The sequence below is a fragment of the Triturus cristatus genome, chromosome 4_2 (assembly GCF_964204655.1).
Source record: "Triturus cristatus chromosome 4_2, aTriCri1.1, whole genome shotgun sequence".
NCBI lineage: Eukaryota > Metazoa > Chordata > Amphibia > Caudata > Salamandridae > Triturus > Triturus cristatus.
In genome coordinates this window covers 833,408,842-833,422,260 of record NC_140586.1, presented here as the reverse complement: position 1 = coordinate 833,422,260, position 13,419 = coordinate 833,408,842, and the positions used below count along the sequence as shown (strand labels likewise).

The following is a 13,419-nucleotide window of genomic DNA, read 5'->3' as shown; positions in this document are numbered from 1 at the left end:
ATTAGACTCCGTCCAACATGGCTTCAGACGACGTCACTCCACTGAGTCAGCCTTAGTTACGGCCACAGAGAAGATACACAGACAGCTGAATGGTGAAGGTTAGAGCTGTCCTTATCCTACTTGACCTATCAGCAGCGGTTGATACTGTTAACCATCTGGTATGAACGCAGTGGCTGAAGGCAATAGGAATTAAAGAGCCGGCCCTAACCCTACTCACCTCTTTCCTTCCTTCTAGGGAACATATGGTTTGCTGGGACAATTTTAAATCGGAGAGGTTCTCCCTCCTTTGTCGAGTTCCCCAAGGTTCAGCATTGTCGCCGTCCTTGTTTAAAATCTGTCACTCCTCTGGCCAAGCGGAATAAAGCTCACGTTTTCTCGTTGGAATCTTATGCCGACGACACTCAGATTGTTATATCTATGTCTTTGAGTGTAGTAACTGTGGCTGGGAGATTCCACAACTGTCTGAAGCACATCATGGAGACGATGCATCAGAACTATCACAAATTGAATACAGATAAAACTACGGTCATGGAGTTTGGAAAAGGGCCACCCCTCTGGAACCAATTATAGTGGCCAGTAGAAGCAGGGCGTTGCCCTGACCAGTCGGTAAAAGCTAGGAACTTAGGTTTCATGTTAGATGACCAACTAAACTTTGCACGTTAGATCAATCTCTTGACATCCTCCTGCTTATTTTTACTAAAGACAAGCGCATAATGCTGCCTTTTATTTCCCTGGATCTCATGAAATCAGTAGTACTCACATTAATTCTTTCAAAAATTGACTACTGCAACGGCATTGACAAGTGGCAATTAGTACAACTTCAATCTTTAAAGAGCGCCAAATACCATCCTATTTCCAGCTTCTTTGGCTTCCGGTCAAGCAGTGCATCAAATTTAAAGCTCTATACCTGGTGCATAAAGCACTGTATAGTGGGGGGTCATCGGACATTCAAAAACGTTTCCGATGACACTCCCCACGGCGGAATCTTAGATCTGCCAACAAAGTACTAGTTCAGGTCCCCAAAATCCGAAAGGCCAGATTGGGGGAGGGGGGTGGCTAGAAGTCTTTCCAATCAGGCGCTAAGCTCTGGAATGAATTGCCGGTCACCACTAGGTTGCAACCTACTAGACCCCCGTTTAGGAAAATGCTTAAGACCTGGCTATTCCCCTCTCAGGGAAATGAAGCATTGCCCTCCCGAAACAGTACACGCTACTTGCTGCTTTCAGCGCCAAGACACCTAGGTATTCATGCGCTTTATCAATTTTTTACTTACTTAGAGTTGGTCTGACATATTGAGAATGGAAATCACTCTTGCTTTGTATGGTCTAACACACCATAGAGGTGTGCAAAATGCAGCCCCAGGAAACCCTGGTATCTTGGAAGGAGGAGGCAGGACTTATCTCATTCCTTGGAATATTTCAGCTGCTCGTAGCCTGATATTTCTGTGCAGTGCAATGCCAGTTTGAGGCAAAACTCGAACAAGAAGATTACTCTAACTCGTCTTTCACCTAATGTATTTCTTGTGGTGAAGGTCTAGCGAACCATGGGTGCAGTTGTCTTTGAAATCCCCATCGCAGACACATGGTTTCTTTAATAAGAAAGTAATTATCATTCGTAATGCTTACCATCTGGAATTTTGATTCCTGCTGCCCTGTTGAGCATCTATAATAGTATGGGCTGTCAACCTTCTGAGATCATTCTCACAGGGAATTAAAAGGAGTATTCTTCTTCTTTAGCTGTGCTTAAGACTCTTGTCCATCAATCTCTTTTCTAGAATTGTGTGCAATTTCTAGGTGGTTTTCTATTTGTCCACCCAGTATTGTGGTGGCTGGGATCATGTCTTCCAGTGCAGAGGCCCCATTTCATTTCAGTTTGAAGGAATGTGTTACTGAACATGTAACAAGTGATGAATTGCTATTTCATCAAATGAATGTTTTTGGCATGTGCTTGTATTCTGTAAATGTAAAATGAATATGCCTGATAAGCAAGATCAATCAAAAACACATTCAGTGATAATTTATTAACTATTTAGTTTAGAAATGATTCTAGGAATGTCAGAAATCTTATGGCGGTTTCCCTCCTTAATTCAATTATTTATCAATTGCAATCAGTTGCTTTTAGGCTTCTTTATTTTAGTTTTAGTTTCGTGAACACACTCATGCAGACTCCATTTGGTGCAGGAAAAGTCTCCATTTTGTCATAGGCTTGTCTAGCAAATGGTGGTCTTTAACTTACTAGGTTTAAAACATGGCCTTTATCCTTCTGAGGAACTGTAAATATGTCACATACTTTTGACCTCTAAATGTGTAATACCATCTTGTCAATGACATGGACAAAAAAAAACAGTGAGACAAGTCTGGGATAAGTGTCTTTTTCGAAGTCAAATAGCAGTCATAACCCAAACAATGGAGTCTGTGTTGATATTTCTTTTTACCTTATTAATATATCCACTGATATACATGATTATGTCAAGAGAGTACTATGGTAATGTTGGAAATTCCATCTTAGGTAAGACACAGTATAAAAGGGTTGCCACTCAACAGGAGAGAAACTTCAACTGGATCACAGACACAGGTTGCAGAACCAGATGAGCACAGCACCAAATTCCAGCTCAACTGAAAAAGCCTTCAGCAAGACTCTCCGAGGCTCTTTCATGTTTTCCATTCTGCCTTCATGAACTGGTGCCAGGATTCTTTTCACTTGCAGACGCAATCTCCTAGCTCTCGGCCGTGTGCTCAAAATAACTGACAAGCTATTCTAAACAGACAACAAACCCTGGTGTGCAAACATGTGCACCACTTCCAAAAAATCAGGCTTATTATTTATTCATCTGCTAGGACTAGCATAGCGCTTGGAGATAGCGCAGTGAGTGTGTTTGGGCTAAAAATTGTGATGTTACGATTTTTTCCCTGTTTTCACTGTTAATGAAAAGCTGAGCTGCTTTCTATCTTATATGATGCTACCAATATTGTATGCACTAGATCCTAGTGTTTTAAAATACCTATTTCTAAAATAAATGTTTTGAAATGCATATTCCATTCCAAGTGCTCTTGAGTGTGTAAACTATTAGTGAACAATCATTTGGATTACCACCACTCCATGTTATTAACCCAAAACATTGACACCACCTCAATAATGTACTGGGTGGGCTTCTGTGGGGCTACAATAACCCGCCTGTCACTTTCAGAGCTGGTGTATTGAACTAAGCTACTCGCAGGGGCGGCTGCTCCACAATGGAGGAGGAGCATCGCCCCACTGGCGCAGAGCCAGCAGCAAAAACATAAAATATTTCATTATCGTCATATTTTTATGCCGCTGGCTCAACCAACGTGGGCAGGGCCGATGCATGAGAGGGGGGGGGGGAGGAGTGCTATGTGCACTCCCTAAATCCTCATGTGTGTTTGAAAGGCCGTCTCAGGCCAACCAAAACACACATGTGCACTTAGGTTTCTCTAACCCGGCTGTATTGAACAGCTGGGTTAGAGAAACCCCACAAACTCCCTGACCTGAGCGGAGCGTCTTTCCAGCCTGCTCAGGCCAATCCCCGTGCTGATTTGCAGCGCAGGCATTGGACAGGGAGTCTGTGACATAGTCACAGTGTCTGCTGGGACAAGAAAGTCCCAGCACAGTGGCGCGCTACTGGCGAGGCCGCCAGCAGCAGGTAAGTTTAACTTAGAAATAAAATATTATTATAGTCTCTCTCCATCCCCTGCGCCCCCTCCCAAGCACCCCCCACACCCTTTCCCCCAGCCTCACCACTTTTTGTATCAGGCGGCCGCCACTGGTTACTTGTGTCACCAGTGAGTGTGAAAACAATCCCCAAAGAGATGAGCCAGAGAACCAGTTCAAGGGAGTTTGGGAGCATAGACCATGAGAAGACCCAGGCACCTTGCAAGGGCCCTCAACCAGTCAAGCACACATTTTCCCAATGTAATCATATCCCCCTGTAAACACTGTAATGAGGCTGGAAAAGAACAGAGCATGGGGCACGTCTAAAAAGTTAAGGCATTGATTTCTCCGATTTTCTGAATTCAGTTCTGGTCCAAGCCCCAGGTTGCTGATATGCACTGCTGTTGGCCACATTGACTAGAAGGCGGGTGAGGGAGTTTGGAGGTTAGTTTCTCTTTAGTTTTTCTAGGATGAGAAATGCAATTTATTTGAGCTTTGAAAAGAGTGCCAAGGCTTCATTTAATTGCAGGGACACATGGCCACCAAGATGTCAGCTTTCAATGCCTTCTGCATGTTATGAACTGAAGGGCATTTCTAATGTCTGGGCCTAGACATCAGGACCCAGACAGAACATAGGAAATTACAGTAGAAATGGCAGCAGCAAAATTATCCTAAGGCTTTTTTTTATAAAGGGCTTGGAGGAACTGCCTCATGCAAAGGGCGCTTTAATCAAGTTCAGCAGCCTGCTTTGACATGTGGGAGGAGGAAAATAATGTGCTTAAAGGGTGAAAATGTGTCTGTGTCCTCAAGAATAGTGACACCAGAGGTGACTCGACTTCAGAGTAAATACTTCGGCAGGATAGAAAAAAGGAGATTGCACTGAAATCTCCTCCATGAACGTACACTTCTGGCAATAGCGTAACCTGATGCTCCTCCTTTGAGTTTCTCAAATTCTCCGGCAGGCTAAAAATCTTCCAGGAGTTAATGTATGTTATACAAAGGTCTTAAAAGCCTTGCAAGTAGTTTGATCATAGGTATCACTGTCCGTACAAGGAGAAGCTCCCTGTATGGAGCCCGAAATGTTTTTCAAACTTCTACAATGGCTATTCTATATCCAGCACGAGGTCTCAGAAGTAGCTGTAGTGTACACACCTGTGAAAGGTACAAGCTACAACTGAGTTGGTAACTGGAGCAGCAGTTGCTGTTAATTCTGGTAGATCTAATTACTACTTCCTATCTTCCTAATGTAGGGACTGCGTATTTCAGGCAATTGACAAGTGACCTCTGCTGTTCAGAAGAGATGGTGGTACTTGATGTTTTTGCTATCTGACTGTCACTAAAGTCCTTTCACATCTTCTGTCCACAGGTGTCACTGCTGTCAGTAGATGACATGTACCAGAATCTCCCTCCCACCGGCAAAGACAAGTATTGGAATGAATCTACTACTCTGCCACCTTACACCATAGCAACGGCGGCAGAGACCCTGAAGCCATCCTTCTTGGGATCCACTTTTGATATGCGGTGAGTAGGATGCAAGACCGGTCCATCTAAGCCGATAATTCTGGTGACCACACGGGGAGAGCTATTTCCCAGAAATGTAACATAAATACTTTCTGGCATCCTTTTTTTAAAAACAATTTTGAGACTCTGAGGATGTCTTAATCTGGGGCCAGACTATTTATCATGAAATCAGTGTACCTTACAGTGGCACTCATTTTCCCTCTCGGTACTTCGCCAATGAGAAAAGTTCTCCCTCTCGCTGAACACCCCAATCTCAATCACCCGCCAATAAAACCAGTTGCACTCACTCCCCTCCAATAAACAGAGTTGCACTTAGTAGTGGCTTGCTTTTTAAAACACAATGGTGGTGGGTGGAAATTCTTGAATAAAAACCTAGCCACTGGCAATTGTTCAGATGCTTTCCTGAGTCCATCATTTTTCACCCGCTGTGTTACTTCAAAGACAAGTCATATGCAAACTAGGCTTGGCCCTGCTCCAATAGGAACAGTGCAAACCAACCAGCAAGGTCTGGTAACATGATAGGTGCATCCCCATTCTTGCCAGGCTCTGAAGGACATGGTGTCCATCATCTGTCGGACCAGTTTTAATGTCCCGACTCTTAGTTCCCTATGGAACGGAGCACGCTTCAAGACTACGTGGGTAAATATTTGCCATAGGGTTGCTGTCTGTCGGACTATGTACAGAATTTCCGTTGGAAGTCCGGATCTCTCGATCAAGAGTTCCGGTAGCCGGTCTATTGCTATGCTGCCAGATAATAGGCACGTTTCCCAATTATTGCCCTGATCTAACTAACGGACCGCATGCTGAAGGTATGACACCTAGTAATAAGTCAAGGTGGGGCTCTTCCAGTCTTCCGTCCTCATATTGTCTGGTCACTGTCGACATGGCCACCCTGCAGCGCCAACCCGCCCAGAGTAGTGAGGTAAGATTGGAGTTCAGTTGATTGAAGACCCTAAAAGGGAGGGGACAACCACTGCATATTTGCTGCCGTCTCCTTCAAAATCTGGATGCGATCAGAGATCCCCCTGATGCTGTGCCCAATGCGACTTCAGATCCCACTGTGGAGCCCACATATGTCATCTGGCATGCTTCACCAGCAGGATGCAGGAGGCCATCAATCTCAGCAGCCTCACTCAAATCCAGGATGGAGGCTGAAATATCAGAATCACAGCCCAAATATCCTGGCTTCTGCTCTAGGTGAAAGGCCCAAAACAGCAGTGTACAGAATAGAGTTGATGAATGGGAGCATCTGCGGCACATTGTGAACCCCACTAATGTTTGTAATTTGGCTGTAACCCGGATGTGGGTGACAACTAGCTGGGACAAGCTCACCTTCAATGTCAATCACTGAGGTAGGGGAAGACAGGGATCCCTGACCTCTGAAGATGGGCTGCAATGACCACCATCACTTTCGTGAACTCCCAGGGGGCACTGGTGAGGCCAAATGGAAGCACTGAGAACTGAAAATGCTTGTGCTCCACAATGAACCACAGACGACGCTAGTGAGCCTACAGAACTGGGAAGTGAAAATAAGCATCTTTCATGTCGGATGCTACTACCATCCAGTTACCAGGGTTAAGGGCAGACAAGCCCTGGGCCAGAGGAGCATTTTCAATTTCTCTTTCTGCAGAAATGCATTGGAAGGTCATAATTCTAAATGAGGACGAAGGGCTCCATCCTTCTTCATCACCAGGAAGTGGCAGGAGTAGTAGTCAATTCCTACTTCTGATGCCAGGAGTCACCTATGGCTCCTTTGGCTAAAAAGCTCTGCACTTCCCGTTGTAAAATAGGGAGATGGTCCTCCATCAGCCATCTTGAAAGTGGTGGGAGTTGTAGTGGACACAAAATTAATAGAAGGGCCTAGCCCAGAATGACAATCTGCAAGACCCACTTACCCGAAATGATTGCTTGCCACCTGGAGAGAAAATATTGGATCCTGCCTCTAAGAGGGTGGCTGTTAGTCAAAAAAGACACATTAAAGTAGGTTTGCAGCTTTGGCAGTTAAAGGGGAGGAGGACCGAGTTGCACCATGCCACTCCTGCCCACATGGTCTGTGGGATCCAAGGTCTCAGCCACAAAATGGCTGAGAAGCTTGTTGGAGCAGCACTGTGGGCTGCTGTTGATGGTATTAGTAACACCTAATGTAGCGCCAGAGGGGGGGTGAACATGTTGGTGAAAAACTGCCACCCCATAGCAAATAGGCCCAACAAGCACGCTGTGGCCCTCCTGTCCTTAACTCATTCAAGGGCAGTCTATTTTCTCGTTCAAAAGGTGATAACAGTCAACGGGCATGTCCATTAGAGGACTGAACATCCCTGGAGAAGTCCACAGACATCATCAAGTGTGGTGCCGGAGTGCCACACTGGCACCAACTACCCAATCTAGACAGTTGGTAGTGTCTAAACCACATCGGATCACAAACTTAGCTGCATGGCAGAGATCCTGGATAGCCTGGGTAAGAGGTGCACAAAGGTCTTGTAATACCGCAGGTCAGACTTTGGCCACCGTGTCCCAAAGTGTGTGGGGGTAGCAACCTAAAAGACACCTGGCATTCAAGTCCAGGGGGAGATTGTCGCCGTTCATTGGGACGGGAGGCGCCCCATGGGGAGCTAGTAGATTGTCAAAAAGGTGCAGAATGGCTTCACAGAAAGCTACTGTGTCACCCATGGACCCAGATTTGGTTGGAAGGGACACAGTCCCACTTGGACTTTTAATACTTCAACTTACTTGTTAACTTTGACAAAGATCTACAGAGAGAACGGGACCTCAACCAGTCACCATGCGGAGTCTTTCGGTGTTTGACAACGGAAAGTGTTGACTCACAGTACTGTAAGATCTATGTATTCATCTAGGCAGTAATCGCGGGCTTTGGAGTTGTGTACCAAACCTAGGCACCAAAGACATACCTAATGGGGATCTTTTACACATTTGAGTGTCAGGTTTATATCATGTAGTTTTGGTAGGTGACATTTTGCCTTGCAAGCAGGATTGTTGTCAAAATATGGAGAAAATGTAGTCTTATCAAATATGGAGGGGTAGCTCCCGATTCACATCTGGTGGCAAGGAAAGAAAAAAATTGATGCAGGCATGCTTGGGTTGTATTTATATGAGACTCAGCAGGTCACTTTTGGTGAGGAGTGGCACAACGCCACCTACTGGTGCGCATATATGTACTGAAAAGTTTCCAGATCCAGGCTGTTGCCTGGGGAATATTCAAAAGGTGAATTACTCTGCAGTTATTAGCATACATCAGAAACAAGCACCAAGAGGCTGCCCACTCCTGTGGACAGAGGAGGGACAGTTGAGTGGTTTTACAATACATTAATTGAGAAACCAAGGCCACGCCATTAATTCAAGTAGGTCTACAATGCAAACCTAACCACAGAGGTACCAGAACATTCAAAGTGGACATGGAAACATGGCACTTACAGTAGAGGTTTTAAGTTTACAAGGAAGGGAGTTAGCAACATGTGCGGTGCTTGAGCCAGTCAGGTCTTGAAGAAGGAGCATTCGCATGTGTAAAGTCCCCACCAAAAGACTAACAAGTTTGGGTTTAATAATCTGGTATTTGTAAAGCCCGAACTAATCAACCCTAAGGGTCTCAAGGTGCTGGGGGCCATTGGGGAGATTAAGTGAGCTATTACCCAGTCACATGATGAGCTGCCTCCGGGGTCGAACCGTGAAAGTTGCACATGCAAAATGTAATTTGATGTTTTTCCTTTTGTTTCTCTAACACCCCCAGTCATGTTCAGTTTTTATTTAAGAGTGTTTTTTCTAGCTGAATAGCGTTGAAGCCGATTTTGAAAGGGGTGCAGTCTTCAAGAGGAAGCCAGCTTATGTTGGATAGTTGAAAGGGGAACTCGTGAATGGCCTTTTTTTCAACCGCATCATATTTAAGAGTAATGCTGTCCGGGGTGAATATATTCCGAATACAAAAACTGAATGGGAGGGACCTTTATGATAGATTTAAACCTTGAATTGTCATTCTGGTTCTATGCAGGTAGTATCATAACTAGCCCCCCGAGAGCAAAGATAGGGAAGCTTCAGACAATAAAGTAGGAGAGGGACAGAGGTGCATGTAGTAATAAATGTCTAGCGAATGTACAATTCAGCATTTATCAATTGTTAAATCTTTTCAAAGTACATGTTCTCTTTTATTCACAGCATGAGCGAAGACCCAGAGCAGAGCCATCAGGTAGACATGCCACCCAGCACTCCCAAGATACACACGCCCTTGCTGAACCGCTTCCTGTCAGCAGCAGCTTCCCCTGCCATCAGCCTAAAAAACTTTGGGAAAAACAGGGCTGCCCATCACCTGCTTCGGTTCAGGGGGGACGGAGGCTTCCCTTCACCGTACCCCGCCCCCCGCTACAGTGAGGACCCTGAATCGGTGGGGCGTATTGAGGAGGAAGACACTGAAGACGAGAAAGAGAGTGAAGTCGAGGAGCAGGGTTCGCCCCACGTACACCTAACCATACCCAGACGACTCGAGGCTTCCGAGCAGCAGAAAAAGAGGGAGAGCCCCAAGACATCGCCATTGGTGATTTCAGTGAGGAGGCCATCCAACGATAGCCTGAACAATGACCTACCAGCCTGATAACTGTGCTCACCACAACCTTTGACCCAAACCTTTTGTATTTATCCTTTGTCTTTACCTACATGTGCTACAACATAGTGATTGTCGCCCCTTTTAGTCCAGGCCTGGAGAAACATCACATTTTAACACAACTTATTTCTGTTCAGATGTACAAATATTTCTTTCCATAGCAATCAGCTCTGTAAGCTTTGAGACCTTCTTATGTTTTTTATTATTGTGTTTATCGGGGGGTCTGTTTTAAGTCATCTTTTGCTGTATTAGAAAAGTCTAAAAATGTTACACTAAAAATATAATTTCTTTCCAATACGTCTTTCTTGAAACTTTATTACATTCAACTGCCAAATCGCTAAAAAAACAAGTACACAAACCTAGGAGGGCTTTATGTACGGTACACATATTTAATTTATTCCAAGAAAAAAACAATTCCGTTGGCCACCAAATTTGCTTTAGCGAGAATGACCCACTTTTGGATCAGTTAAAAATGTAATGCTACTTGTGAAAATTATGGATTCAATCGTTTTTGTTAAGATAAGGTAATTATAAATGCAGTGGAAAATATCCAGGTGTCCCTAAATAAATGTTACTGTGCACACTTTCATATCCTTCAGGTTTTGCAATTCTCTTTTTTTGGTCCTCATTTGCCTCAGGTTTAACCTCTGAAATCTCCTATAAGCATCTTGCCCCAGAAGATCCTTTATAACTAAAGCATAAAATCCCTTTTTCTTAAAACTTCCGCGTGGCCATCCAGACCAGTTTGCAGAGATAAAAAAAGTAAAGATCGGGAAAAGGCTTTATCATCGGACCATCCCCTGTTGCACGTTGTTTCAGTAGATCTCTACTCCTCCGACTTTGGGTCCAAAATTAATTTCTCTTTCGTGCTACTGCTCCATCTATCTTGATCTATTTAATCAACTTTAGCCAGTCTGACACCATAGGTGGAAGATTACCGATCCGATTTTTTTTTACAAATTTCCCTCCGAGCAAGGATTAAATAATCGGTTTTTTATCTTTACTCAAACTTTCATGTTGTGCTACCATCCCAAAGATTATAATAGCCAATCTTACCTTATGTGAACAATAATGGTCATTTATCTTTAAATTGGCAGAATAGACTGTGGTGTAACTTGCCATAAATCTAGCTTCCTCCGACAAGCAATTTTTCCAGTTCTCTGGTAGTCTAAAAACACAGTTCAATAAATCCAGCAGTACCATCTAGAGACTTCCTTCATTCTTGGTGACCCCTAGATTAGAATGGTCTCTAAATCATTTGATGTTCCTATATCTGCCCCTTCTGCCGGGAACCAACTTTAAACTCCGAAATATTTAAAATTTGAGACTTTCTTCTTAAACGCCTCCACAAATTTGCCCCAGGGAATAAGCTCACTCTCTTCCACCAAATGTTCCCACTTCACCAGGCCTGGCGCTTTTAAAGGCAATGCCAGAATGTCCTTGGTCCTTTCAGAAGAGCCTGGCGCGTCCCATACAGGCACTGACCTGATTAATAGGCGAGTTTAGTCTCCTTTCTAATCCAAGATCATAATAGCCATGCTCTGTTAAACCTTAAGACGTACCTTCTTGTATCGTTTTGGATTGCCAAATGTATACATAAATCCCTGCTCTCCTTCTCTTATGCATGACAACATGTCTCTAAACATTACGCCAATATTTGAGCAATCTGGCTCCCGTAGTAGCATCCTCAATAGAAAGGCCAAGGCATAGTACAGCAAATCAGGAAGGAATGGACCTTCTTTGTCTTTTTTCCTTCATAATTTCTTCCAACATACCCAGGAAGCTGCTGATCTTGCCCTGCATTTTTGCCAACCACTCATTCTTGAAAGTTAGGAGTATTGCATGAAACAAAAGGTACATTCGGGGAGGATAGACATTTTAACCAGATTTATTTTCCCTAGAATAGTTAGAGGTAATTAGTCAGGTTGCCAGCCTCCGTCATTGCTTTGGAAAAACTAACCCCTGGGACAGCGTGAATATCCTTCGTGATTTTTATACCTAAATATCTCATCTTTTTCTTACGCAAGCTGAATTCCTTCTCCAGGTTATGATCTGTTTTAGCATTGACAGGGTATCCTGCAATCTGTCCGTATTTCAGAGTTAGGCTAATGATTAATGGGACCGACGCATGTAAATCTGAGGTGGATACCATGAGAATGTGCGCATTCAAACAAAGCCAGCTTCTTTTCCCAACCCTTGTATCTAAAACATTCCTCGTTTCTAATAGTTGTCAGTGGTTCAATATAAAGATTAAATAATAATGGAGATAGAGGGCAGCCCGGCCTGGTCCCCCTCAAGATTTTAAAGGGTGCAGTAAGGTTCCCATTCACTATGACACTGTCACAGGGCGTTTGGTATATCATGGCCAATACCGTACTTACCAAGATTATTCAGTTCTAACCTTGGTTGTAAGTAAACCCAATCTACCTGATCAAAAGCCTTTGTGCAGTCTAGAGTAATAACTCCCAGAGATACTTTATAGGTGGTGGCCATATCAATTGCACCGATCAGATTGAAAGTGAACTCATGTATTCCTCTCCCTCTTACAAAACCTTTCTGGTTTTCATGAAGGAGGCCCCCACTACTCCATTCAATCGCTCTGCCAGAATTTTTGCAAATATTTTATAATCGTTGTTTAGCAGCGCTATAGTTCTATGACTCACATATCCTTAGACACTTCTCTGGTTTTAGGATTAGGCTCACTAGGGCCTCATTCCAAGCGGCAGGCATTTCCTCGACATTCTGGAAGATGTCTGCCAACAGCTTAGTCGTAATCAGGAGCAAGACATTTCCTTATAGCGTATATATTTCTGTTGGTAGCCCATCCTGTCCTACTGCTTTGCCCATATTCCTCAACATAATTGCTCTCTTGACTTCAATGGACGTTATACTACCGTGAATAGCCGTATTACTGTCCTCACTAATACTAGGTAGAATATCCTGATTCAGCCAGGCCTTTAACTCTATCTCTGTAGTCAGTGACACTTCCGATATAGATCTTTAAAGTAGTTCTGAAAAGCTTCTTCGATATCCTCATGTTTTGTGAGCAGTCCATGTCATTACATCTAAATTCTTTTAGGATGTTTCTTACTTGCTCGGTCTGATCTTACCAGGCTAGCAATTTTCTCCTTACTCCAAATTAGAAATTCTGCTGGTCTCCCACCTCTTTCTTAGCTTATCTTCCACCATTTCTCCCAATTCAGTTTTTAAGTTTTGATGGGAAGTTAGTAGACGGACTATCTCATTATCACCCAAGGAACAAACAATCTCCTGTTACCGGGCCTGAATTGAAGTTTCCAACTTCCCCTCCTTGGAGATTTACCCTTTTCTTTTGAACGTTGACTTTCTAGTGATTTTCCCCCTTAAGAAGGCCTTGTATGTATTATCCCAAACCACCCCCACAGGAGCTCTATCCCAGTTGATAATAAGAATACCTGTCCCTAACATTACCGCTTTTATAGCTGCCTCATCCTGCAGCAGGGTGCAATCTATGGCCCAACTTCTTTACACTATCCTAGTAGACAGACATAACTAGCGAGACTGCAGAATGATCTGACAAGTACACACCTACGTTTGAGATCTTGCACAAACTCTTTTAATCCCAGAGTAACCCCAAAAAAACT

General features: G+C 43.8%; 1 protein-coding gene across 2 annotated transcripts in view; it reads left to right on the top strand.

The window, feature by feature from the left end:
• Positions 1-10,091, top strand: part of BEST4 (bestrophin 4) — a 141,462-nt gene extending 131,371 nt beyond the window's left edge. For both annotated transcript variants that reach the window (XM_085602800.1, XM_085602799.1), the window contains exons 9-10: positions 5,036-5,190; positions 9,355-10,091. In XM_085602800.1, the coding sequence (XP_085458926.1) occupies positions 5,036-5,190; positions 9,355-9,787 (588 nt within the window). In that variant the 3' untranslated portion in view covers positions 9,788-10,091. The remainder of the gene's footprint in view (positions 1-5,035; positions 5,191-9,354) is intronic.
• The last annotated feature ends 3,328 nt before the right edge of the window (positions 10,092-13,419 follow it).